The sequence below is a fragment of the Eptesicus fuscus genome, chromosome 6, assembly GCF_027574615.1.
Source record: "Eptesicus fuscus isolate TK198812 chromosome 6, DD_ASM_mEF_20220401, whole genome shotgun sequence".
Lineage (NCBI taxonomy): Eukaryota > Metazoa > Chordata > Mammalia > Chiroptera > Vespertilionidae > Eptesicus > Eptesicus fuscus.
Genome location: NC_072478.1, coordinates 78,908,581 through 78,935,739, shown reverse-complemented (window position 1 = coordinate 78,935,739; position 27,159 = coordinate 78,908,581). Strand labels below are relative to the sequence as shown.

Genomic DNA, 27,159 nt, shown 5'->3' with positions numbered 1-27,159 from the left:
GTCACACTCTAGCAGCCCATACTTTGCAAAGCCTTTTTCAGGCAGGATCTCATCGGGCCTCCTAGAATGTCCCCAGTTTTAGGCAGAGCCAAAGCCACTACCCCTACTCTGCAGATGAGGAAAAGCTGGGCCCACAGTGGCCATGGTTTCCTGCTGTGAGCCACTAGCCGCGCGGCAACTAGCAGCAACGCACCCCCACAGGCCTCGCTTTCACAAAGTAAGAACCCTTTACTCCTTAGCATCTCCGACTGTCCCTCGTCCGGAGCCTGCCGGAAGTTGTAGTCCAATGTCCCGCAGCTTCAATGGATTGAACTACAATGACCAGCATGCCCTGCGCTTCTTGCCCCGCCCCCCATCTTTTTCAGCCTCAGGCTCTGGAGAGGTTCGGTTGACCTGCTGACTGGGAACCAGAAATGGCAGCTACTCTGGGCAGCGGAGAGCGCTGGACGGAAGGTACCAGGTCCTGGTCTTAGGGTGGGACAGGGCAGAGTTCGGCAGAGATCAGGGATGGGGACCTTGAAGGTGCCCGAGGGCTGAGATTCTGGGCCTGAGGCGAAGAATGGAGGCCTATGAGAACATGTTAAGCCTGAGTAGGGTTCCGGATAAGGTGGTGGACCGCCCAGGGTAGGATCCAGAAACCAAGAGCGCTGGCTCAGGCTGAGGAACCGACGGCAGCCCAGAGTCCTCCGTGAGGACTTGTTGCCTCCAGCCCCCAGCCCCGCCCCGCCAGGGCCCCGCCCAGGCCCCGCAGCAGTCAGACCGGCCTGCACCTGGGTGTCCTGGGGGCCCAGCAGGCTAGGAGGTCTCCCGCAGCTTTCTTTCCCGGCCCTCATCCTCGCTACCAAACTGGGCTGCTGGATCCTTGGTCTCAGTTTGCTCTTGTCTCTGCAGCCCGCATCAAGGCCGACAGGCCGGCTTTTTCTATCCTACAGTCAGGCAAAGAGTATTGATCCAATACCTATTTTGAATCCTGCATTATGCTTGCTGATCCCGCAGCAAGGGACTTGACAGACACGGGCCCCTGAGATCACAGAACTCTTAGTTCACTAAGGGAGTATGACAGGTAAACAGCCAATTACAAAACAGGGCCAGTAAGTCCTGGGCTATACACAGCAAGGTCTGGTTTTGGGAAGCACACTGACAAGGAACCCAACATGGCCTGGGTGTCAGAGGAGGCCTTATGGAGAAAGTGTTACATATGATGACATAACGAATGGTTGGAGTTAGTCAGGAGGAAGAATGTTGCAGGCAGAAGGAACAGAGAAAAGAGAAAGCACTGCTGATCTGAAAGGAGTTTGGTGTGGCTAGAACATAGACTGGTAACGAGCATGTGGTGAGAGATGAGGCTAGAGAGGCACCTGAGCCCAGGATAAGAAATCTGGGCAAGGAGCAGTGCATAGACACTAGGGGATGTTACGCAGGAGAAGAATGTTTTTAAAACCTTTCCCATATCCTCCAGATGGGACACGAGTACTTGCCTTCTTTGACTGGATTACTATGGTTCTTTTTACTTTCTGCAGGTGTTATGATTAATTGAATTATCTCCCTTTATAATGTCTTTATGGTCAGGAATAGATCTTACCTGTACATCTCCTTGATCTATTTAACCAGTGTCTTAAACATTAGTTTAAAATCATTGAACTCATCTCTATTTTAAATCTTAGTGGTGGGAGGAATTGCAACAAAAACTATTTATTTTATGAGCAATGTCATTTCTGACCATGGACCACAGAGAACTAGGCTTCCCACAACATTGCACTAAAGGCAAGGTATTGGGCAGACAACTCTTGAGCACCTTTTCTGGTTCTGAGTCAAAATTATTTGCTGACTGACCACTGTAGTGGACATTATTATGCTTTATGCTTCTGGCACTATAAGTTTTTCATGGTTGCCTCCATATTTTCTGTATTGTTTTCTCAAGGAAGATGTTTGTTTGTTTTTGTATGGATGCTTAAAAGTCAGCATAATGTCAGTAGCCTGGCCCTCATCTGCTCATACCTACAAGCAGCCTCCCGGATGGCTAAGGCAGGTAGCAAAGATGATTTGCAGGTCAGACTGAGACCTAATGGAGGGGCTGTTGCTTTGCAGCTTACATTGATGCAGTTAGAAGAAACAAATACCCAGAAGACAGACCTCCTGAAAGTCATGATCCCTGTGGTTGCTGTAACTGCATGAAGGCGGAAAAGGAAAAGAAGTCTGAGAACGAGTGGAATCAGACCTGGCAGGGTGAGGGGAGTGCCACTTATACTAAGGAGCAGCTGCTTGGGGTACAAAGGTGAGCCTGTGATGGGATTAATTGAGTGATTTTATGTAGAACTAGAGGCCCAGTACATGACATTCGTGCACTGGGGGAGGGGGGGAGGGAGGGTGTCCCTCAGCCCAGCCTGCATCCTCTCCAATCTGGGACCCCTCGGGGGATGTCCAACTGCTGGTAAACCGGCAGGCTAACATCCCTCTCACAATCCAGGACTGCTGGTTCCCAACCGCTTGCCTACCTGCCAGCCTGATCACCCCATAACCACTCCCCTGCCAGCCTGATCAACACCTAACTGCACCCCATAACCACTCCCCTGCCAGCCTGATCAACACCTAACTGCTCCCCTGTCAGCCTGATTGCTCCCAACTTGCCCTCCCCTGCTGGCCCGGTAACCCCCAACTGCCCTTCCCTGCAGGCCGGGTCACCCCCAACTGCCCTCCCCTGCTGACCTGGTCCCCCCCAACTGCCCTCTCCTGCTGGCCTGGTCCCCCCCAACTGCCCTCTCCTGCTGGCCTGGTCCCCCCCAACTGCCCTCCCCTGCTGGCCTGGTCCCCCCAACTGCCCTCTCCTGCTGGCCTGGTCACCCACATCTACCCTCCCCTGCCAGCCATCTTGTGGCGGCCATCTTTGACCACATGGGAGTGGCCATCTTGTGTGAGGGTGTGAGGGTCAATTTGTATAATATATTATATAGGATGCCTGGCACAGACAATGTGCTATACTATTAGTATTGACTGCTACTGTTATTATTTATTATTATTACTGGAGGCCTGATATGCACGAAATTCATACTAGAGTAGGCCTTCCTTCCCCTGACTGCTGGCACTGGCTTCCCTCTGGCACCTGGGACGTGGGCTTACCTTGCAGCCCTGGCTTCATCCAGAAGGTCGTCCGGAAGGACATCTGGTCTAATTTGCGTATTATGATTTTATTATTATAGGTTATTATTATTATTGAAGCATAATAGCTTCTTGGCCTCAGGGGCAGAACTAGGTAGAAATGGAGTAGTGAAGTGTAATCTGAGGTATCTTTCCTGCTTCTATAAGGGAGGCAGGAAAAATCAACTAGATATAACAGACATCTATACAACATTCTACCCCAAAACAGCAAAATACACATTCTTCTCAAATATATTTGGAACATTCTCCAGGATAGATCATATGTTAAGTCATAAAACAAGCCTCAATAAATTTAAAATTATTAAAATCATACAGTGGCCTGCTCGGCCAGTGTGGCTCAGAGATTGAGCTTCAATCTGTGAACCAGGAGGTTACAGTTTGATTCACATGCCTGAGTTGCAGGCTCGATCCCCAGTAGGGGGCCTGGAAAAGACAGCCAATTGATGATTCTCTCTCATCATTGATGTTTCTATCTCTCTCTCTCTCTCCTCTCTCTGAAATATATAAAAAAATATTTTTTAAAAATAAAAACTGTTTTAAAAAAATCATACAGTGGCCCAGCCAGGTGGCTCAGTTGGTTGGAGTGTCATCCCATCCACCAAAAGGTTGCAGATTCAATTCCCAATCAGGGCACATACCTAGGTTCTTTCCCTTGGGTGAGGATAAACAAAAAAATCATACAGTGTATGTTCTCTGAAATCAACAACAGAAGGAAATTTGCAAATATTAAAATTAAACAACCTATCTACACTAATAAAAGAGAAATATGCAAACTGACTGTACCTCCACAACACCCACAAACCAATCAGGAGTGAGTATGCAAATTAACCCAACAAAGATGGTGGGTTAATTTGCATACACAGGTGCAGAATGAAGACTGAAGGCTCCAGCCCAAGCAAAGACTGAAGATAACTGAAGACTGAAGAGGCTCGGCTTCTCCACTGCGGCCAGAGCAGAGAAGCCAAGCCTCACTGTGGCTGGAGCGGAGCAGCCTAACCTTGAGGCTTGGCTTCTCCGCTGCGGCCAGAGCGAAGGCCTGGGTCCTGAGTGCTGGAGGAAAACCGGTGCCAGCAGCCAGGGGAAGGAAGTCTTATTGCACAAATCTTCGTGCAACGGGCCTCTAGTTCCTAAATAACAAAAGTTACAGAAGAAATCACAAGGAAAATTAGAAAATTATCAGAGGTGAATGAAAGTGAAAATATAGCATACTGAAACATAATGGATGCAGCTAAAGCAATATTTAGAAGGAAATTATAGCTGTAAATATATATTTAAATCTCAAATGACTAACCTAATCTTCTCCCTTAACAAACTAACAAAAAAAGAGCAAACTAAATCCAAGCAAGAAGAATGAAAGAAATAATAGAGTGGAAATAAATGAAAGAGGATAGAAAGGCAATAAAGGCAACAAAATCGAAAGTTGTTTTTTTTTTTAAATATCAACAAAATTAACAAACCTTTATCTACACCAGCGATTTTCATCTTTTTCATCTCATGACACACAAACTAATTACTAAAATTCTGTGGCACACCAAAAATATATATATATTGCTGATCTAACAAAGAATATGTATAATTTTGATTCATTTACACTGGATGGCTATTGTTGGCTGTTGTCATTTTTTTATTTGACAATCTAAGGCATGGGTGGTAAACATCCAGCCCTTAGGCTGTATAAGGCCCACAAAATCATTTGGTCTGGCCCTGCCAAGGCAACCACAGATGGGACTCGAAATTCAATAAATCTAGGAGTTTTTTTCATAGCAACATAAATTTATATTAAGTGAATTATGTTAAGTGAATGATGTTATAAATATACAAATTGCCCTTGGCAGAAAAAAGGTTTCCTACCCCTGATCTAAAGAAAAAGCAGTCAGTACCCCTGGCTAAATAGTCAGGTATTGCATGTTTTAAAAATTCTTGTGGCACACCAGTTGGAAATCTAGACCAACCAAGAAAAAAAAAAAAAGAATATTTAAAAAACTAGAATCAAGAATGAAAGTGGGTACATCACACTAATCTTACAAAAATAATAAGAAAGTACTATGAATAATTGTATGCCAACCAATTAGATGACCTAGATGAAATGGACAAATTCCTAGGCAGATACAAACTACTGAAACTGATTCAGAAGAAACAGAAAATCATATAGACCTATAAGAAAGAGATTGAATTAATAGTCACAAAACTTACCACTAAGAAAATGCCAGCCAGGATGGCTTCACTGGTAAAGTCTACTGAACAAGAATTAACTAATCCTTTACAAACTATTACAAAAAAAAAAAAAAATACATGAGAAGGGGACCCTTTCCAACCCATTCTATGAGACCAGTATTACCCTGTAACCAAAACCAGACAAAGACATCATAAGAAATTTAAACTATCAACTAATGTCTCCATGGATATAGATTCCAGCAACATATAAAAACATATAAAAAGGATTATAGACTTGACCAAGTTGGATTTATCTCAGGAATACAAGGTTGTTTAACATATGAAAATTAATGTAATATCCAATATTAACAGAATAAAGGACAAAAGCCATTTAAATGGGTGCAGAAAAAGCATTTGACAAAATTTAATACTCTTCATAATAACAACACTCAACATGGTAGGAATAGGACACTTCCTCAACCTACAAATAATCCACAGCTAATATCATACTTAATGATGAACAACTGGATGCTTTCCAAGATCAGAAACAAGACAAGTATGTTCACTCTAGCCACTTCTATTCAACACTGTGCTAGAGCTCCAAGCCAGGGAAGTTAAACAATAAAAAGAAATAGAGCCCTCACCGGTGTGGCTCAGTGGATAGAGCGTCGGCCTGCGGACTGAGGGGTCCCAGGTTCGATTCCGGTCAAGGGCATGTACCTTGGTTGCGGGCACATCCCCAGTAGGGGGTGTGCAAGAGGCAGCTGATCGATGTTTCTCTCTCATCGATGTTTCTAACTCTCTATCCCTCTCTCTTCCTCTCTGTAAAAAATCAATAAAATATATTAAAAAAAAAAAAAAGAAATAGAAGCCATCCAGATTGGAAAGAAGTAAAACTGAATTCACAGGTGATATGATCTAGTATAGAAAATCCTAAGGAAAACACACACACACACACACACACACACTATTAGAACAAATAAATGAGTTCATCAGAGTTGAAAATGTAAGATCAGCATACAGAAATCAATGGTTTTCTATACAATAGCAATGAACAATCCAAAAATGGGGGTGGATGGACAAACAATGTCCAAAAAGCCAGTTTCATTTATAACACTATCAAAAAAGAATAAAATGCTTAGGCATAAATTTAACAAGAGAAGAGTAAAATTTTATATTGAAAACTATAAAACTTTATTATAAGAAATTAAAGATCTAAATAATGGGAAGATAGCCTGTGTTCATGGATTTGAAAGCTTATTATTTGTAATTTGTAATACTCCCCAAATTGATCAACAGATTTAATACATCCCTATCAAATTCCCAGTTGCTCTTGTTGCAGAAATTGACAAGCTATTCCTAAAATTCATATGGAAATGAATAGCCAAAACAGTTTTGAAAAAGAAGAACAAAGTTGGACAACTCTTATTTCCTAACTTTAAAACATACTACAAAGCTACAGTAATAAAGACAATGTGGACTAGTATAGGATAGACATGTAGATCAATGAAATATAATTGAGAGTCTAGAAATAAACCTTTATTTACATTTATGGACAACTGATTTTTGACAAGAGTGCCAAGACAATTTAATGGGGTAACAAATTGTCTTTAACAAATGTTGCTTGGACAACTGGATAGCTACATACAAAAGAATGAACTTAGACCTTTCCTCACACAAATACAAAAATTAATTCAAAGACCTAATATAAAACCTAAATGTAAGAGTGAAAACTATAGCCCAGCTGACATGGCTCAGTGGTTGAGCATTGACCTATGAGCCCGGAGATTAGGGTTCGATTCCCGGTTAGAGCACATGCCTGGGTTGCAGACTCGATCCTCAGTGGATGCAGGAGGCAGTCAATCAATGATTCTCATCATTGATATTTCCATCTCTCTCCCTCTCTCTTCCTCTCTAAAATCAATACAAATATTTATTTTTTTAAAAAGAGTGAAAACTAAAAAACTCTTTGAAAAAAACATAAATGCAAGTCTTTGTAACATTGGATTAGGCAATGATTTCTTGATATGCCACCCAAAACACAAGCAACAAAACAAAAAATAGATAAATTTGATATTATCAAAATTTAAAACTTTTGCACTTTAAAAAATACCATCAAGAAAGTGAAAAATCAACCCACAGTACAGGAGAAAATATTTTCAAATTACATATCTGATAAAGGACTTGTATCCATATAAAATACTCTTTTTATTTATTTATTTATTTTTTTTAGAGAGAGAGGATAGATAGAAACATCAATGAGAAACATTGATCAGCTGCCTCCTGCACGCTCCCTACTGGGGATCCAGCCAGCATCCTGGGCATGTGCCCTAACCGGGAATCAAACTGATGAACTCTTGGTTCATGGGTTGATGCTCAACCACTGGGCCACACCAGCTGGGCCCAATATAAAGTACTCTTACAATTCAAAAACAAAATTCAATTGAAAAATGGGCAAAGGATCTGAATAGGCATTCCTCCAAAGAAGACAAAAGATAGCCAATAACCACATGAAAAGTTGCTCAACATCATTAGCCATTAGGGAGATGCAAGTCAAAGTCACAATGAGATATCATACTATCTCATATCCACTAGGATGGCTATAATAAAAAAGATGTGTTACTTACTATAAACTCTTCAACAAGGCTTTGGGTCTCTGCCTAAATGAATTGTGTAGTAGCAAAAGACTGGAGACATTCTAAATGCCCATCAGTAGGGGAAGTATATCTATATAATAAAAGCCAAAGCGACCATTACAGTGGGATGACCAGAACGACTGGTCGCTATGATGCGTACTGACCACCAGGGGGCAGACGCTCAATGCAGGAGCTGCCCCCTGGTGGTGAGTGCGCTCCCACAAGGGGAGCGCTGTTCAGCCAGAAGCCAGGCTCAAGGTTGGTGAGCGCAGCAGCGGTGGTGGGAGCCTCTCCCACCTCCGAGGCAGTGCTAAGGAGCAGTGAGCAGGCAGGCAGTAAGGAGCAAGGAGTCTAGGGATGTCTGCCTGCAGGCTTAGGCCCACCCCCCAGCTGATCGGGATGAGCAGCGCTCTCATAGCAGGCCAATCCCCGCAGGCCATGCCCACCACCAGTGCACGAATCTGTGCACGGGGCCTCTAGTACATTAATAAAATGCAATAATGTACAACTTTTTAAAAGAATGAGGTAGATATATAATACTAGCTAATATTTATGTAATGGCAGATGCTATCAAGCACTTTGATGAATATGTCATTAAATCATAACAACTCTGTGAAAATAGTAATCATTATTAGCCCATTTCAGAAGACAACACTAAGGCACAGAGGTTAATTACACAATAAGATCAGATCCCAGCCAAAGCATTTTGATTCCAGAGTTCATGCTCTAGTCCAGCAGGTCTCAAAGTATCGTTTGGGAATCCCAAGACCCTCTTGAGGGGTCTACAAGTTTAAAATTATTTTCATAATACAAACATTATTTGCCTTTTTTTATTCTCATTCTCTCAGGATTATACAGTGAAGTTTTTGAGAGGCTACCTATATGTAATTATATCATCACTTTATGTTTAAAAAACACTTTTTTTTTTGTTAATCCTCACACAAGGATATTCTTACACTGATTTTCAGAGAGAGTGGATGGGAGGGGAAGAGACAGAGAGAGAAACATTGATGTGAGACACATCGAGTGGTTACCTCCTGCACAAGCCCCAACTGCGGCTGGGGATAGAGCCTGTAACTGAGGTACGTGCATACCCTGATCTGGAATCGAACCCATGACCCTTCAGTCCACAGGCTGGTACTCTAACCACTGAGAAAAACTGGCCAGGGCTGTGTTCTAAACGTTTTTTGTTTTCATTTCTAGTAAGGTAAATATTGATAGATATAACTCATATGAACAAAAGCTCTTTGGGGGTCCTTAATAATTTTTAAGAGTATAAAAAATTTTCTGAGATCAGAATGTTCAGAACTGCCACTCTAGTCTAAACTATTATTCTATACTTCCCATCTCTGTTTGTTATGGATCAATCTTTAAGATAAATTGTTAGTTTAAAAAAGCAATATTAATTTAGAAAGGTGATTATAATTACCTAAAAGCTGCCATTTAGGTAAGAAAAAATAGAAAGGTATCTAAAGATATAATCACTCCGTTTATAGGACTCAAAGGAAACTTGTAATAGTGATTGTCCTTAGGGTGGGTGACTGGGTGACAGGGAATGGGGAAGCAGAAAATTTTTTCACTAAATATAATTTAGTACTGTTGGATATTTGTCTTCTATCATGTGTATATATTAACTTTTAAAAACAAAGTTTTTTTGTGTGTGTTTTTTTAAATGACACATTTCCTCTTAGAGCCTCTAAGAGAACCAGTCCCGCTGACACCCTGACTTTAGCCCAGTGAAACTGAACTGGGACTTCTGACCTCCAGAATTTTAAGGTCAGAAATGTGTCTTCTTCTTTCTTTTTTAAAAAATATATTTTATTGATTTTTTTACAGAGAGGAAGGGAAAGAGATAGAGTTAGAAACATCGATGAGAGAGAAACATCTATCAGCTGCCTCCTGCACACCTCCTACTGGGGATGTGCCCGCAACCAAGGTACGTGCCCTTGACCAGAATTGAACCTGGGACCCTTCAGTCCACAGGCCGGCGCTCTATCCACTGAGCCAAACCGGTTTTGGCTTAAAAACAAAGTTTAAAAAGATAGCCATAAGGGGGGGGGAGAGAGAGAGAGAGAGAGAGAGAGAGAGAGAGAGAGAGAGAGAGAGAGAGAGAGAGAGAGAGAGAGAGAGAAATTAGAGTGGTTATGTGTTTCTTCTAGTGTTTCTCCTGTGGTTCGACTCTCAGGACCCTAGTCTGCACCTTGATAGTAAGATTTAGCACAGTTGTTCTATTCACTTGCAGGAATATAGAAAGAATAAAATATTACATGTAAAAATATTTTGAAAGGCACTGAGTTCTCAGTGGGAGGACATTGTTAATGACTTTGAATGTTTCATTAATTTCATTAATGTGTTCAGCAATTTTCTTTTAAGTTTCTTTTAGGGCTCAGCAGTTGGAGGGAGGATCAGTGTACTATTTTACAGTTACTTGTAAAAAAAGAGGCCTTTGTAGACATGTTTCTGATGTGTGTTTTTAGGATCAAGAAATGCAGAAATTACTATGAAATTCTGGGAGTTTCTCGAGATGCCAATGATGAAGAGCTTAAGAAAGCTTACCGAAAACTTGCCCTGAAATTTCACCCTGACAAGAACTGTGCTCCTGGAGCAACAGATGCTTTCAAAGGTCTGGTCCTGAACTAAGGCTTAATTCTGCCCTTCTTGTGATGGTCTCTCATAATAAGTTGTTTTCAGACTCCCCTGTAATTCTTTTATAAAGCCACAGCAGAGTTTTTCCCCCTGCCACACCTCTTAAATAGTGATTATCAGAATAGCTTCAGCCTGTCTTCATTCACTTCACCTTAATTTCTTTTGGAAAAAATATTTGGTTTCTTTGTAATACGTTTTGGAACTGTATATCCATTGATTACGCAAATATTTATTGAATATCTATGTGCCAGATGTCATGGTGAATGAAACAACCATGATTCCTCTTGTGGAACTTAAAGGCTGGTGGCCACTTGCAAGTAGGGCCTAGACAGCATTCCTAAACTTCTCTGGCCATGGAGCTCTTTGTTCATGAAACCTGTTATTAACATGTTCATATGGAAAATCTGTGTAAACTTTTTTCCGTTGATTTCCATGATACTTTAAGAAACATTCTTAAAAATATTTTTGACCCAATACATAAATAAAAATCTTACTTGAGAGCTTCACCACCAGTGAAGTCATTGACTCAGGCAAGGATTATCAATGGATGTTAAAACCAATGGATGATAGGTGGATGCTGAATAGGATATTCACATGATGTCAAAGTATAACCCCACAGAATATTTACTGATTATAAAAGGGGGAAATTCCTTTATAATGGAGATATCTGTCACCACTTTAACCAAATGATCCAACATATTACTAGTACTGGAACAGCCTAACATTATGTAGTATATAGCAGCTATGTGGTATTCTTGCCAAAATGTTTGACCTGAATTTAATATTGAAAAACAATCAAAATATGAGACATTCTACAAAGAACACTGAGCTACTCTTCAAAAAACTCAATATAATGAAAAGCAAGTAATTTGGAGAGACTGTTCTGGATTAAAAGAAACTAAAGAGATGTAAAACCAAATGCAATACATAAACCTTGCATGGATTTATTGGATAATAATGTTACTTTCTTAGCTGTGATAATGGTATTGTGATGATGTAGGAGAAGGTCTTTCTTTTTAGGAGACATACATTGAAATATTTAGGGGTGAAGTGTTATAATGTGGCCTACTTCCTATGGCTCAGCAAAAGAAATGTATATGTAATATGTATGTATATATGCATGTATGTATAGAGAGTTAAAGAAAGCAATGTGGCAAAATTGATGAATTAAGGTAAAGGGTATACAGGTGTTTATTGTACTCTTTTTCAACTTGTTTATAGATTTGAAATTTTTCAAAAGAAAAATTAAAAAATTATAGATCAGAGAAATTTTTTTAAGTCACCATTTACCTCAGACTATGTGCCATTGTGAATCTAGTTCTCCCCACAGTTTCTACGAGGAAACAAATAGGTAACCACCCTTCTTTTTACACCTTCATGTAAGGTATCTCACAGACTAATGCCATTTCTTTGATAAATCTCCCATATTTCAAGGGATGTGAATGTTTAAGCAACTCTATTTAGTTTTTTGTGGGTTTTTTTTTTTCTATTTAGCTGTTCCATTGCTGTAAATATTTAATAATTACGTAAGTAGGAGAATCATAAAGAAATGCTCTTTCTGACGGTGTTTTGATAGAGTTAACCGACTCAGAGGTGGGGGTAGGGAGGCTTTAAAAGATTTTTCTGCTCTAGCCAGTTTGGCTCAGTGAATAGAGCGTCAGCTTGTGGACCAAAGGGTCCCAGGTTTGATTCTGGTCAAGGACACGTTCCTTGGTTGCTAACTTCTCCCCAGCCTGGGCCCTGGTGAGGCTCATGCAGGAGGCAACCAATTGATGTGTCTCTCTTACATTGATGTTTCTCTGTCTTTCCCTCTCTCTTCCACTCTCCCTAAAAATCAATGGAAAAATATCCTCGGGTGAGGATTAACAAAAACAAACAAACAAAAAGACTTTTCTGGGGGCATTCTTTAATTAGAGGTATGGATTATATGTTTAAATGAAATTGGACAAATAGGGAGGAGAGGTGATGATAAGCATATGTAATCTATTCAGTCTTTGATCTCTCATTAATTTCTAAAGACCATTTTGTAAAGGAAGCTGAATAAGAAAGTGATGAGTAATGATTTTGCTTTTAGCCAAACAATAATTTTACTGATTATTTCATTCAGGAGATTGTTTCTATACTTCAAGTAGAACACCACTACTTATGTATGAACTGTCTATAATAATAAAAGCATAATATGCTAATTAGACCGGACAGCTGAACAACCTTCTGGACGTCATTCCGGATGAAGCCGTGATGGCAGAGGCCAAGGCAGAGGTGGTTAGGGGCGATCAGGCAGGCAGGAGAGTGGTTAGGGGCGATCAGGCAGGCAGGAGAGTGGTTGGGGCAATCAGGCAGGCAGAAGAATGGTTAGGGGTGATTAGACAAGCAGGGGAGCAGTTAGGGGCAATCAATCAGGCAGGCAGGCGAGTGGTTAGGAGCCAGCAGTCCTGGATTGCAAGAGGGATGTCCTACTGCCAGTTTAGGCCTGATCCCCCAAGGTCGGGCCTAAACTGGCAGTCGGACATCCCCCAAGGGGTCATGGATTGCGAGAGGGTGCAGGCTGGACTGAGAGACCATCCCCCCCCCCTCCATGCACAAATTTCATGCACTGGGCCTCTAGTTTCCAATAATAAACTATAGCTCTCAAATGAAATAAGAACATTTTTGATGAATGAAATAGTAGTTCTTAGTTCATCTTGAGTGCAGTGTTGTTTCTGGCTTTTCAAACTAGATCATGGAAAATTTCAAGGGCAAGCACTTTGGTGAACTTTCTAGGCCCAACCACTTCCCTTAGGCCCCTGTGAAGTTATTCAGCACCAATCAACTCTGGGCTTTTCATTGCAGCTACTGTGATCACCCTCAGCTACAGCAAAGACTATGTACTCAGGAACTTTTTTGTTTTGGTTGCAGCAATAGGAAATGCCTTTGCAGTACTTAGCAATCCGGACAAGAGACTCCGCTACGATGAATATGGAGATGAACAGGTGACTTTCACTGCCCCTCGAGCCAGAGCTTATCATTATTACAGAGACTTTGAAGCTGACATCACTCCAGAAGAGTTATTCAATGTCTTCTTTGGAGGGCAATTTCCTACAGGTCAGTATCCCCAAATTATCATGAAAAAACTTATATATCAGCAAGCTCTTGTTTGAGGATCTGAAGAGAGGGACATGGTATGATGAAAACAGCAGGAATTTGGAATCAGGTGAACTGGGATTTGAAGCAAGTCTCTAGCCTCCAACTGTGCATGATTTTGACCAAATCACGTAGTCTCTCTTATCCTGTTTCATCACCTGAAAAAATGGAGTTAGTAATACCTGCCTCACAGGGCTGCTGGGAGGATTAGATATTTTTAAGTGCTTTATAAATAAGTAACAAAATACCATTTGTTGTTGTTATTATTATTATTGCAAAATAGCAGCTATATAAAGATAAAAGTCGCCCTAACTGGTTTGGCTCAGTGGATAGAGCATTGGCCTGCGGACTCAAGGGTCCCAGGTTCGATTCCAGTCAAGGGCATGTACCTTGGTTGCGGGCACATACCCAGTAGGGAGTGTGCGGGAGGCAGCTGATCAATGTTTCTCTCTCATCGATGTTTCTGACTCTCTATCCCTCTCCCTTCCTCTCTGTAAAAAAATCAATAAAATATATTTAAAATAAATAAATAAAGATAAAAGTCAGAAAAGCACCCCCAAAGAGTTGAAAATTGGGATAATTAGATGCCCAGGAAGTAAGATGAATTTTATGAGTTGCTATTAAAGATTCTGTTAGATACTGGGCAAGGAAGACAGTTAGATATTGGGCAAGGAAGCAGACAAGACTCATGGCCCAGATGCTCTTTCTTTACTTACCTTTTGGGGTTCTCTCACTCACTGGTTATAAAGGACTATTTAAATAAAGGCAGGAGAGCTAAGCACATTCCATCTCCAGCTGGTTGACTTGGCTCACCTACTGTCTTTTTTTTCTACTGGGTAAAATGGGACAATATTCTAACCACAGAGAACCTAATTGGGAGGAAGGACCTTGGAAAAGGCAAGGAAGAAGTGTCTGCCATATCCCATACTAAGGGGTTTTCTTTCTTTTCCAGGAAATATTCATATGTTTTCAAACGTGACAGATGATACCCACTATTACCGCCGGCGGCACCGACATGAGAGGATGCAGACAAGGAAGGAGGAGGAAGAAGATAAACCTCAGGTACGTCGGGAGGACAGAGCTGCTGCTCATAAACACTTGTACTACGCGGCCTTTATGGTATCTGATCAGGTGTTAGAAGTTTAACCTGAAAATATGTTACTGAAATGTGCTTCAGCAAAGCAGAGGCGATGGTAAGAGGAGCTGGTAAGTGACTCAGATAGGCCAGAATAGTAACTCCCACCTACCCGTTCTTTGGTGGCTGTCCCAGGGAACATTTCCCTTGTGGGCACTTCAGTCACGGTTCCTTCAATGCAGAAAATACAAATTACCAATTTCAGGTAAGGGATCGAGGGGGTCTCATGAAGCTCAAGGGCAGAAAGTGCAGCTGTGTCTCATGATAGATGGAAACCAGGCACTGGGGTGCTGTCAGGCACCCACACAACTGTCCTCTCCGTGACTAGTTGGGGCCATATTATTTCCAGTTTTCCCACCTCTTTTCATCTGCTTTGTTCTCTGTAATCAGCCTGGTTTGTCCTACTTCCCTTTGCAAATGGCCAGTCCCCACTGCCTAAGAGTGACTACCTAGCAGTCACTGGTGATAGATCTCAATCCCAAATTCCTGTAGGGAGGGGAATGTGATTATCCTTGCTAGGTTAGATGTCCCCCAGTCTGTTCAGCTGTGACCGGCAACGAAGTTATATAATACTAACATGACCCCATGAGAGTTACAGTCTGGGCAGACTCACCCAGAAGTGTCTGCTTCATTTGTCTTAGAAAAGGGGAATGCAGGAGAATTACTGGGGGTCAATCAGGTTGTAGGTGGGCCTCCTTCAAATTTCTCAGCAGAAAGAACAGAGTTGTTTGGTACTTCTCTGCAAAATATAGCCTTCCCAAAAAAGCCTTAGGCTTTGGGCAGTGCATTGGTAATTTGCATTTTCTTTGGGAAAAGAATCTTATTTTCTATAAGCTTTATATTGATGATGAACACTTACACCAAATATATTTTCTTTTTCAGACTACGTATTCTGCATTTATTCAATTACTTCCAGTTCTTGTGATTGTGATTATATCTGTTATTACTCAGCTGCTAGCTACTAATCCCCCATACAGTCTATTCTACAAATCGTAAGTCAAATATTTATGAATCTTAACAATCTAAAGGATAAAAGACTTGAAGGTTTTTCCTGTACGTTACTAACATTTCATTTCACCTTTTGTTATAAAAACACAGATTTTGTATTTAAAGGAACAGTTAGATCATAATAGTGCAAAGATTCTCAAAAATACTGTAGGCAGTTTCCTGTGTGCTCAGGACATGGATTGTTTTGTTGTACAGCGACATCAACTGGTTGGTTGCAGGACAGCAACAACTGGCTTCTGAAGGATTAATAAAATAACTCCAAGTTCAGATTAAATCCTTATTACACCATGTTAGAAAGGGCCTACTGAGCTTGGATAGGATGGACTCCCCCACCCGCTCCCCACCTGGGTCTGGGAACATAGTAACTGAGATCCAGTGATTTTAAATTTAAGAAATTGCAAACATAGGACATTTATTCATGATAAGGCTACATAGTCAACCATAGTATCACATTCTTTTGCTGAAAATATAGAAAATCATTGTAATTTTGTATTGCATGCAGATTATGAGCTCTCATAGGAATATTTTAATTTCTTCCATTAATTATTTCAATTAATTCAATTTTCAAAGTTAGTCCCCAGAGCATAATCAGCATCAACTGGCAACATGTTAGAAAAGCATACTCTTGCCCTAGCCAGTTTGGCTCAGTGGATAGAGCATCGGCCTGCGAACTGAAAGGTCCAAGGCTTGATTCTGGTCAAGGGCACATGCCCAGGTTGTGAGCTCGATCCCCAGTGGGGGACTTGCAGGAGGCAGCCGATCCATGATTCTCTCTCATCATGGATGTTTCTATCTCTCCCTCTTCCTTCCTCTCTGAAATCAATAAAAATATATTTAAAAAAACACACAAATGTATTAGAAATGCATACTCTTAGGTTTCACTCCATAGCTATGGAATCAGAAACTCTGAGGATGAGAACCTCAGTGTTGTTTCTTTTAATCCTCACCCAAGGATATTTGGATATTTTTTCTATTGGCTTCTAGAGAATAGAAAGGAGGGAGGAGGAGGGGAGAGAGAGAGAAACACCAATGTGAGAGAGACACATAGATTAGTTGCCTCCCGCACGAGCCCCTACTGGGGCTGGGGAATCTGCAACTGAGGTACATGCCCTTGACCAGAAATCAAACTTGCAACCTTTCAGTCTACATGCTGATATTCTAACCACTAAGCAAAACTGGCCAGAGCAGTAATCTGAGTTTCAACAAGCCTTCCAGATTATCCTGGTCCATATGAAGTTTCAAGAATCATTATTTTTAAAAATTAATCATTAAAAAAAATTAATCATGATAAATTAGTCATTACTTATTATTCTAGTTTAGCAGACAAAAACCTTACAAAATGCAGTCCGTGAGGCAATACAAAATAGGAAGAGTCTTTTTTTTTTTTTAAGAGTTCTTTTATCCTCACCCGATATGTTTTTTATTGATTTGAGAGAGCGAGAGATACATCAATGTGAGAGAGAAACATTGATCGGTTGCCTCCTGTACACACCCTGACCCAGGATCAAATCCACAACCTAGGTATTTGCCCTGACCAGAAATCTAACCGGTAACCTTTTGGTGTATGGGACGACACTCCAACCAACTGAGCTGCCCAGCCAGGGCAACAGGAACAGTCTTTGTTGATGATCACTATAGACTGAAAACTATCATTTTAAGTCAATATCTTCATTTTACAAAGAAGAAATCTGAGACTCAGAGATAGGTTATTACTATTAGATTACATTGGCCTGATTCCCTCCATTTCCTGACTTCCCATGTTTTTCCATCTGCTACTGCTACCTCCTTTCTTGTCAGGTAGTGAGGCAGTCAGAAAGCTGCTAACAGCTTCCCAAAGGGAGGTGTGAGCAGTCATGGCCTGAGCTCTTAGACATTTGACAAGATCCTTAAGTAGAGAGAGCAAAGGAGAAGGCTGGGAAAAGGTCAACTCTAATTCATTTGAGATAGAATTTGTCCAGTTTGAATAAAATCAACTTGCATTTTGCACATTGCTGTCACATTGTTTTCACTGGAATTTGAGTTCCCCTCTGTACTACTTTATGGTTAGAATTTAGTTAACCCAGACCTGCCAATGTTTCTAAGCACCAGATACCATTGGATATCTTAGACCACAGAGAGTTAGCCCAGAAGCATCATTAAAATTTTTTCTTAGTTTTTTGAAGTTCTCACTGAGCAGCTATATGTGTAGGTTTTATTTTGTCCTAAAGATTGATGCTAGGGTGTAAGCTATCTGGCTATTTATAAATTGTGTACTGTAACAATCAGTTTATTCGACCAACATTTACCAATAGCCTACTCTGTGCCAGGTACCATGCTAGGTTCTACACTATATCCAAATTGTTTTTTAAGCACTAGCATTCTACTTTTAGCATAGAAAGCAATATAAGAGAGGTGGCTTCTTTAAGAGAATAAAGTAACTATGCTGAGGTGAATCCACAGTATGAACATGCTCATAGAATAGCAATAATGACAACATTACAATTACTTCTTTGCTATGGAAGTTACAAATGTTAGGTGCATTAGACAATGACATCTACATCTGCCCTATGAAGAGGTGATTGTGACCATGATATCTGTGAGGCCAGTGCTGAGTAATATTGCCAAATATAACAAGCTTACCTGAGCCGCTCTCTCCATGTTTCAGGACCATGGGCTACACCATTTCTAGAGAAACTCAGAACCTGCAGGTGCCTTACTTTGTGGATAAAAACTTTGATAAGGTCTACAGGGGAGCATCTCTGCGTGAGCTGGAGAAGACGATAGAGAAGGATTACATTGATTACATCCAGACGAGTTGTTGGAAGGAGAAACAACAAAGTAAGATACTCTAAAAGGGGCTTTAGCTGGTGGCCATGCTTCCAACTTATGGCATCCCCAGCTTCCTGATCCCGCTTCTCCTTGTTTGGGTCGCACATACTTATATGAACAGAGAGATGACAGAGGCCCATTCAGGATACTATAAAAAAGGGAAGTTTATTGACAGGACACATGTAGCCAGGACTTGGAAATCTTAGTTGCCTTTTTGTCTTTCTGTCTCTGAGTCTCTACCTCTCTCTGCCCATCTGCCCCATGCTCCTCTCTCTACCAACTGCCCTCTTTTGCTTCCTCAAGCTCTCCTCCTTCATATCCTCAAGCTCTCCTCCTTCATATCCTCAAGCTCTCCTCCTTCATAACCTTATCTTGCCATGGTCAGTCTTCCAACTTCTCTAGACCCCCCAGTCATTGGCCCCTTTCTACATCACAAGCTTCCTCTGGAAGTTCTCTTTGCTACCTGGTTTGGTCCAATTTCCTAATTCCCCATCCATTCCCTATAGGGAAATCTGTCTGATCCAGCCTAACTTTATTTTTCTTTCTAAAGAATAGTTTATTGATTTTTCGAGAGAGAGGAAGGGAGAGAGAGATAGAAAAAAAACAAAAAAACAACACATCTATGTGAGAATGCAACATCCACCGGCTGTCTCCTGCATGCCCCCAGAGATAGAGCCCACAACCCGGGCATGTGCTCTTGAAACTGAAACCTCCTGGCGCCTGGGACAATGCCTAAGAACTTCGGCCAGGTCCAGCCTACTTTTTGAGCCAAACCAAAGGTTTGCAGGCTGTTGGTATTGAGTCACATGCCCCCTCCCTTCCCCTCCTGTCGGCTTAGGCTACACAGAACAAAAGGGACCCTCCCTGGGCCTGCCCCTTCAGTGTGGGTGAGTCTGAGAAGGCCTTCTGCTCCGTTTCCCTCTCTGAAGACAGTTTGGGTAACAGTGTCTGCCACTTGGCTTTCAGTTCCAGGGAGTATTACTGGGGAGTGCTGGTAGCAAGAGTAGCTCTGTCTCTCAGCCAACGTGGTCACTTTTCATCCCACTTGAGTTCTACATACACACAAATTCACACACACATGCACAAGTACATATACCATTAGTAACTATTTATTATAAAACTTGGCTTTGGTTAATTTTTTAAAAGCAAAAAACTTATACTGGGTATTATTAAAAACTTATACTGGGTATTATTAAACATCTAAAAGTGTCTGATAAAATTAGCTCTTCAGTCACAGTGCTGCTAAGCCCTTGCTGACCCATCATGCATCCCAGCCCCACCCCCATGTTAATCTCTCCTTCCTGTGTGTTCTTAAAGCACTTTGCTCATCCTGTTAACAGAGTACTGCTCTCATAGTGTTCGTGTTCCGTAGGTACATGTCCGTCTCCGTGCTGGACTGTGAGCTCTCTGAGGACAAGAACCATGTCTTATTAATTTTGTGTCTCAGGCGCCTGGCCCTTGTTTCAGAACAGGTGTTCAACAAGTGTCTTTTGAAGAGAGGATTCTCAGAACTGGGAAACAATGAAAATGCTGAGGCTTGGGAATCACAGAACAGGGTTAGTGTCCTAACCCTAGCCCTTAGGGACCTTGTCTCTGCCCCCTACATGCAGCTGAACTCTCAGGTGCATTAGGAGCATAGTAGGCAATGACTCTGGGATGCAAGGGGGAATTAAGCAGGAGGAAGTTGGTTTTTTTTATTGAAAAGTCTGAGGGTTCAGAAAGTACCCTACCTCATGTTAAACTAGGTTTTGCAAGTTTTTAAAAAATCAGAAAAGAAATTGGAGCAAGATAAAGGCCTTTGACTAAAAGGCCATATATTTGTGGATCCAAATCACATAAAGGCCATAGTGTGTGTCCTGAACGCTCCCCATTGTTTTGGACCCTGGGAGGGTTTGAAATTTGTTGTTTTCTACAAGAACTGGATGCAAATCTGCATTTCACATTGTTCAGACACACACCTACCCACACACATACCCCAATGGAAACTATGCAAAGAGCTTATAATAAGGATTGCACCTATAATAAGGTGGCTTCTAGGCTTTTGTCCTCATCCCCATGAGGCCTAGTTTCGGGCTTTTGCGGTCTCCAGGTATAAATAAAAATCCAGTGAGTAAACATGATGCATGTACCCACAAGTTCTAAATGGGGTTATCAGCACACATCCCTTAAAAATCTATTTCTGGTATTTAAGGATGGTGATGGTTGTCCGTAGCCTCCACACAACCCAAGTGCCATTTGAGAACCAGCAGCATCTGCCCTCCGGTTCCAGCAGCAAGTGCAGCCAACAAGGTTAAATTTAGCACTTGGAGGTTGTAAAAATAAACCCACTTGAGAACAAAGTTCACTCTTGGCAAAATACTGAGTGGAAACTGTTTTTAGCAAAGTTAGCCATTATCTTTTTAAATCTTTTGTTCATGTCTTTTCTCTGCTCTCCCTGAGAATGCTTAATCTGAATGAACTTCTCTGAGTAATCCTTTAATATGAATACAATTGCCCTGTTTTCTCCTTCACAGCTGCATCTAGATAACAAACCTGATGCCAGGGGAAGTGGCCATGCCACTGGGCTGGGCTGGACAAAACAATAGGCAGGAGCTGCCCCTGGCCTGCCTGAACCGATCCGAGATTCTCTCCAGGCCCTGGAGCAGGGTAGCAGAGTGGGTAGAAGCTTAGGCTTTGAAATGGGGATAAGCTAACCTTTTCCTAGAGAGGTTCTATGGATAATAGAAGATGATATGGGCATACGCTTACCATGGTGGTGGAGCCCAGGCCTTGCTTGGCTTGCTAGACTGGATGCAGCACTGTGTCATGGGGCTGGCTCCTAAGTGTGGCTGGGATCTGTTGGAGTCTTCCAACTGTCAAGATTCTGATCTGAGCTTTTGTGCAGAGTACTCTTGGGAGAGGTTCTGGGACTTGCTTCTCTTGGCAATTTGCCTGAGTCAGTTTACCTTGAAGACTCAAAGCTCTGTCCATCAATTACACTGGCATTGAGGGCAAGGGAAATATTTTACCAAGGATAAAAGACGTTCTCTTGATCCTGTCCCTCCCAAAGAATTTTTTTCTCTTAGAAGTTATTGAATATTAACAGAACTTGTAAAAAGTAACATATTCATTGAGTTGACCTTTTGCTTCATTGAAGGGCAAAAGGACTCACTGGCAGTTTGGAGAGAAGTTTCTCTAAGCATGGTGGTTGAGTGTGGGACATGGTTCCTTGAAACACTGCCCTTGTGCAAGGTCATTGCTCTGGAGCAGGGGTCTCAAGCTCTAGAGCATTGAAACCCAGTTTCAATGAACTTTACAAGAAGTAATGTGGCGTTTTGAGAAAGGATTCATATATGTACAGTTATCTTTCACCAGCTTGCTACTGTGGTCTTCAATGTAGAAAATAGTAAGAATCACTAGCCTTAATGTTTTCTAGAATGAGATTTCAGGCAATGAGGCATTTAGATAAGCTTGGTAAGCAAAAAATCTAAGGAAATAAAATAAATAAATAAAAGGATGAGAAGGAAGAAGAAGGAAAAAACACCCTAAGAAAATCATTTAAAGGAAAAGCAAAGCCACAGAATCTGTTCTGTACACTGATGTAACTGTGATTCCAGAGAACCAAAGGGATAGACTGGTTTTATAGAGGCCTCCTAAACAGCTTTCCCACATGCCAAAGGAGCCAGAGAGATGGAGTTAGTGCCGCACTCTGGGCAGGACCTAAGAGCAGAGGGCTTTCACTTGGGTGCAGCACATGATCCTCCATGAAGCCAAGGCAAGCTCTGGCTAGCAGGCACTGCAGGCACCCGCACCGAGGGAAGAGAGCACATTGTTCTGAAGCCTAGGAGACCCGCTCTTTGCCAACAACTGCTGGGCGCGGGCCCAGACTCTGAGCCCTCATTGTAGAGGAAGGGTTTTCATGCATATCCACCCCTCACCCTGCAGTCCTGCACTTAATCTGCACTCTGGGCCTTACTTGGTGTAAATAGAATCATTGTGAGCAGAAATGCCAGACAGTGTTTTGTGTTGATAGAAGCTTATTCAGAAACCAATGCCCATTGTTCCCCTGTCTAAGTATTAATTCCTGTGTCCAGGCAGCTCGCTGATTGATGACAGGTGCCTCTGGTTCCACCAAGAAAAACAAAACCTGTCGGCAGCTGATTAAGAATGGATAGCACATCTCCAAATGATTAAAATAGCATTTCCACAAGTATGGTCATTCCAACATTGAGTAGCTACCTACTGTTGGAGGCTTCCAGAGGTCACACAGCCCATCCAAGCATGCCATCCTGTTAATACACGTCTCTGGAGGTGCTTTTCAGGCCTTCCCTCCTAATATTGTCTCTGAAACTTTACAAAAGAATAAAAAGTAGAGGCAGCCAACGACCGTTGAGTTGGAGAAGACAGCAGAGATTATATTCTAGTAAAAATAGAATGACCTTCTCCACCATTAAGAGAAAATGAAATTCCTTTAGTCAAGGAGACAAAGGTCACCGGATCCAGATGATTTCACTTTTAAAAGGGCCCAGCTGCCTCTGGCCTTTGAGTCAGGGACTCCACATGTGGTGAGGGAATGAAGAAAGCCGCCAGCAACCTGGCCTTCTATAGAAGGCTTACCCACCAGAAGTAGGCTGCATCAGTTAGTGTGTATGAATTATGATCCAGCAATGCAAGGGAAAGGATGAAGCAGCTGTCTTTGCTTCAGATGACAGGAACAGGCGATTGGACTCTATTCTCTCCCAACTGCCATCTGAATACCATTTGTAGGAAGACCATGAAACAGTCTCCTCTTACTGCACATGTGCAGGCTTCCCAACTCTGGTGCCAAATGTTCTATTGATAAGAACTAAGTCTGGTGCTTTTATAACGGAGCACAGATACTACAGCACTCCAGGACCACAGGTGTCCTTTAATCCTTAGCACCTGGTGTAGTATAGCTGCCTGGTACTCTGTTTCTTGAATAAATGCCTGTTTCTTAAATATAATTGAAAGAGAAAGTATTAAATAAAGTAAAAGAAGCTTTGATTCCAGAAATATTGAAATGAAACAAAGGACCTCAAGTCTTTTGATGAATTGGTTATCTCTTTTATCTTTCAGAGTCCGAGCTGACCAATTTGGCAGGATTATACAGAGATGAACGACTGAAAGAGAAAGCAGAGTCGCTGAAACTTGAAAACTGTGAAAAACTTTCCAAACTTATTGGCCTACGCAGAGGTGGCTGAGAGGATGATAGCTCTACACAGGGTCTGGGTTTTGCTACTTGTTACTATTTATGTTCCTAATTCCATTTTATAATACAAATTAGGAAATGATGAACATTTTACAATTTGCTAACTTTATTTGGTGGGCTGAGTTGAAAGCGCTTGAGCATGGAGCCAGGCTTGTCATCACAGAATCCTTCCTGGGGATTGGCTTCAGGGGCCAGGAACAGTTCAACTAAGTTGAATTAATGACAAAGTGTTGGATTCAGCCCCCCTGCTCCACACCTGCCCTGCCTCTAGGAATGTAGTTCAGGGCATCCCAGAGCAGATTCATGTATTCTCCTTTTTTCTCTTCTTCGCTAACCACTCATTCCTAGGCAGAGCCAAAGCAGCTTAATATTAGTTGTTTACAAAGTGCACCAAGAATTATATCTCTCTCTTCATGAGAGTCTCCCCCAGGATTCAGCCTTTGGAACATACTCCTTCTCATATTTCCACTTTCTAAGGGGAATGTGGAGAAATGTAAACTATTGTAGTCAATAGTTTCCTATTTGCCTAATCTCTATTCAGAGTTACTAGCAAAATGCCTGATTTTAGTTTTTTACTTCCTTAATTGTCTCTCTTGCAGAGGGACCAGAAATTAAGAGCTATTGAGTGAAACAGCTCAATGGAAGCAGGGGCCAGGGATGAAGGTAAAATGTAACTTCAGTCTCAGCTTCTCACTGAAAGTTCCCTAGTCCATCATAGAACCCAGAGAATGTTCTTTTTGCCATTTTCCCTTGCAGCATCACAGGAACTGAGTCCCTACACCCCACAGAGGAATTGTGGTCAGACTAAGAGGAAGCATTGCCAGCTAACTGGACTATTTGCTCAAGCCTAGAGATAGAAGGGAGAGATCTTTCCATGGCTCTGGGGATCTGGTGTTGGCTCCAGCAGTCACTTTGTCTAATCCTATAGTTTGTGATATGAGATGCTTTTTCATATAGTCAACATTTACTGAGTGCCTGGGATGAAGCAAGGGCTGTCACATGCATTTTCCTACTTTAGCCTCCTCACAGCTCTGTGAAGTGGACATGTTATCCCTGTTTTTATGAATGAGAATATTGACCTGGAGAGGATGAAAGGTTAACCTGGGTCACATAAGTGGTAATGGCAGAGCTAGACGGAGGTCTGATTATCAAGTAGAAAGTGTGAGATCATCCCCATTTCTCAGGTCATTCTAGCCAGATTGGTAAAGCTGAATCTTTCCCAAAGATGCCCCTGCCCCCTTTCCTCTGACCCTGTATCCTTTCTGTGGCAGTCCATCATCCATTCAGGACACCTTTCCCCCTGTCTTCAGGAACCAAGACTCCATACCAATTTTGTATACAAAACAAAAGGTCCCTCAGAGGCAGGCAGCGCTTTCCACAGGTGACAAGGAAGGAGTAAGTTGCTTCCTGGGCCATGTAGTTCCAGACTTCCTGCAGAGCCAAGCTTCGTGAGCTGCCTAGATTATCATGAATCTGAACCTGGAAGGATCAGTAAGTGACTGTGGTCTACATTCATATTTTCTTCAGGATGGAAGAAAAATTCCTGTTGGAAGGAGACTCTGCATGAAAACTGATTTCCAGAGTGGAGTTTCTCCTTTCAGATGCACGGCCATGATTCAGACAGATGTGTCTAGCATGGTTCATTCAACATGTGGACATTCCACAGGGTCAGAAGATGCCTCCAGAGGTAAAGAGTGGGGCTTTAGTGGCTGGTAGAGGACAACTGCTCAGCTGTGGGGAGGAGGAGCAGCTCCAGAGATAGCCAGATTCTGCTGCCCAACTATGTCTATCCTCCTGGATTTGGGGGGCTTTCTTGACTCCCTCTGAGTGACAGAGGGGATTTACACAGTAAAATGTGCCTGTGAGCCAAACAGGCTTATAGAACATTTTCCTGTGCACACCAAAATCAATGCTCTCCTCTCAACCCCAACCCCTGCTAGAAAATGGGCCATAAATTAAACTGACTTGACAGGTTAGAAGACCCTCCTGTAGATGCCCCTGAAGAATGTGGCCACACATTTTATAGATTTCATGGCAGACATTAGTTATCTGTGATGATACTAAATAGAGGCAATACTAGCTCCAATAAATGTCAGACCTATTGTCTGTCTTTATAGAACTGATGGTACTATTTAATTTATTACCTAGTAGACCACAACACTCACATCTGGTTTTCCTCAAGAGAATAGTTGCATTTGGTTAAAGGATAGTTTAATCTATTTGGTACAGTCCAGAATATTGTTAAACTAAAATTTCCTGGGTTATATTTTAGATGGGTTGTCTACATGGTGGTAATCATAATGATTTTCCTCTAGCCTACATCCTTTGGAAAGTTTCCTAGTCCTATATATGCTCTTTAGGTAAGGCTTATTCTTGCTGTCAGAACTTGGTGTGCAGCACTAGATTGTGTCTATGAGCATTAGAACAGCTTGAAGATGTGTAATGAGAGAAGGGCTAAGAAACAAGGCTTGAGGCTCAAGCAAAAATGGAAACTCTCATCATTAGGATGACAGTGCTCTTTGCACTGCATGATCAGCAGTGAGGAGGGGAGCATGGAAGTCCTCACCACAAAGGACACTACAGCTTGAAGGAATCCATGACCCCTGATTAGCAATCCTGGGGTTCATCTGCTCAAACCAGAAAATGTCTGAACTTCCTTATCAGCTCCAGGCCTCACAGATTGGAAGAAGTGACCAGTAAAAAATGCAATTGCTATGCTTTCTGTTGGAAACTATTAAAAATTACACTGAACTCCAAACCCAACTGGAACATGAGATCCAACAGCCTGGCCAAGCTATGTGTTATTCTCATTTCATCCTCACACTCAGGACACGCTTTGTGAGGAGGCACTTTAGGGATTCTAGAAGCTTTCTGTTACAACTGGCCACACATGCAAGTAGTCTCTGCATGCATGATCCTCACAGGAGCTAGCAGTTAATCAGTATTTATTTTGAATTCATTTAAGGTGTAAGCTTAGTATCCTAATACACTTGTTTTTGGAAAGGGCCAAGTTATTGTACATCTTATTTTTTGAGCCTGCGTTGTTGATACCTCATGCAATGACCACCAAGTAACTATATACCCATGTGTTAGATATTAATTACATCATTTGCATCCCATTCAGTATTTGGAATTAAAGATGTGAATGTTTTGTGACCAGAGCCAGGTTTGATACAGATGGAATCAGCTCCGGTGGAGTTCTGAGAAATCTGGTCACCTGATCTACTGCATCTGAATTAACTGTATTTTAACACAGAAAGAAATTAAAAGATTTTATATATAAAAAA

General features: G+C 41.8%; 2 protein-coding genes across 5 annotated transcripts in view; one reads left to right on the top strand and one right to left on the bottom strand.

Moving 5' to 3' along the window:
- SMIM33 (small integral membrane protein 33) overlaps window positions 1–27,159 on the bottom strand; it is a 57,030-nt gene that overhangs the window by 24,278 nt on the left and 5,593 nt on the right. The window contains exon 1 of one of the 4 annotated variants that reach the window (XM_054717927.1): window positions 18,475–18,504. The exons of the other annotated variants lie outside the window; for them this stretch is intronic. Coding sequence (XP_054573902.1) covers window positions 18,475–18,492 — 18 coding nt within the window. The 5' untranslated portion in view covers window positions 18,493–18,504. Of the gene's footprint in view, window positions 1–18,474; window positions 18,505–27,159 lie in introns of those variants that run through there. 4 annotated transcript variants of the gene reach the window in all.
- DNAJC18 (DnaJ heat shock protein family (Hsp40) member C18) lies at window positions 363–27,159 on the top strand. The gene is made up of 9 exons (XM_028147451.2): window positions 363–453; window positions 2,089–2,275; window positions 10,424–10,569; window positions 13,488–13,673; window positions 14,665–14,774; window positions 15,730–15,839; window positions 18,500–18,672; window positions 23,740–23,886; window positions 25,400–27,159. Exons 1-8 carry the CDS (start codon window positions 414–416, stop codon window positions 23,862–23,864), a joined length of 1,077 nt encoding a protein of 358 aa, XP_028003252.2. The 5' UTR covers window positions 363–413; the 3' UTR covers window positions 23,865–23,886; window positions 25,400–27,159.

What these genes read in the sequence shown, in the direction of transcription:
- DNAJC18 (XM_028147451.2), top strand. Translation starts at nt 414, where the DNA reads ATGGCAGCTACTCTGGGCAGCGGAGAGCGCTGGACGGAAG. An exon ending in CGGAGAGCGCTGGACGGAAG is followed by an intron (nt 454 to 2,088) that starts GTACCAGGTCCT and finishes GTTGCTTTGCAG; the next exon opens with CTTACATTGATGCAGTTAGA. An exon ending in TTGGAAGGAGAAACAACAAA is followed by an intron (nt 18,673 to 23,739) that starts GTAAGATACTCT and finishes TTTATCTTTCAG; the next exon opens with AGTCCGAGCTGACCAATTTG.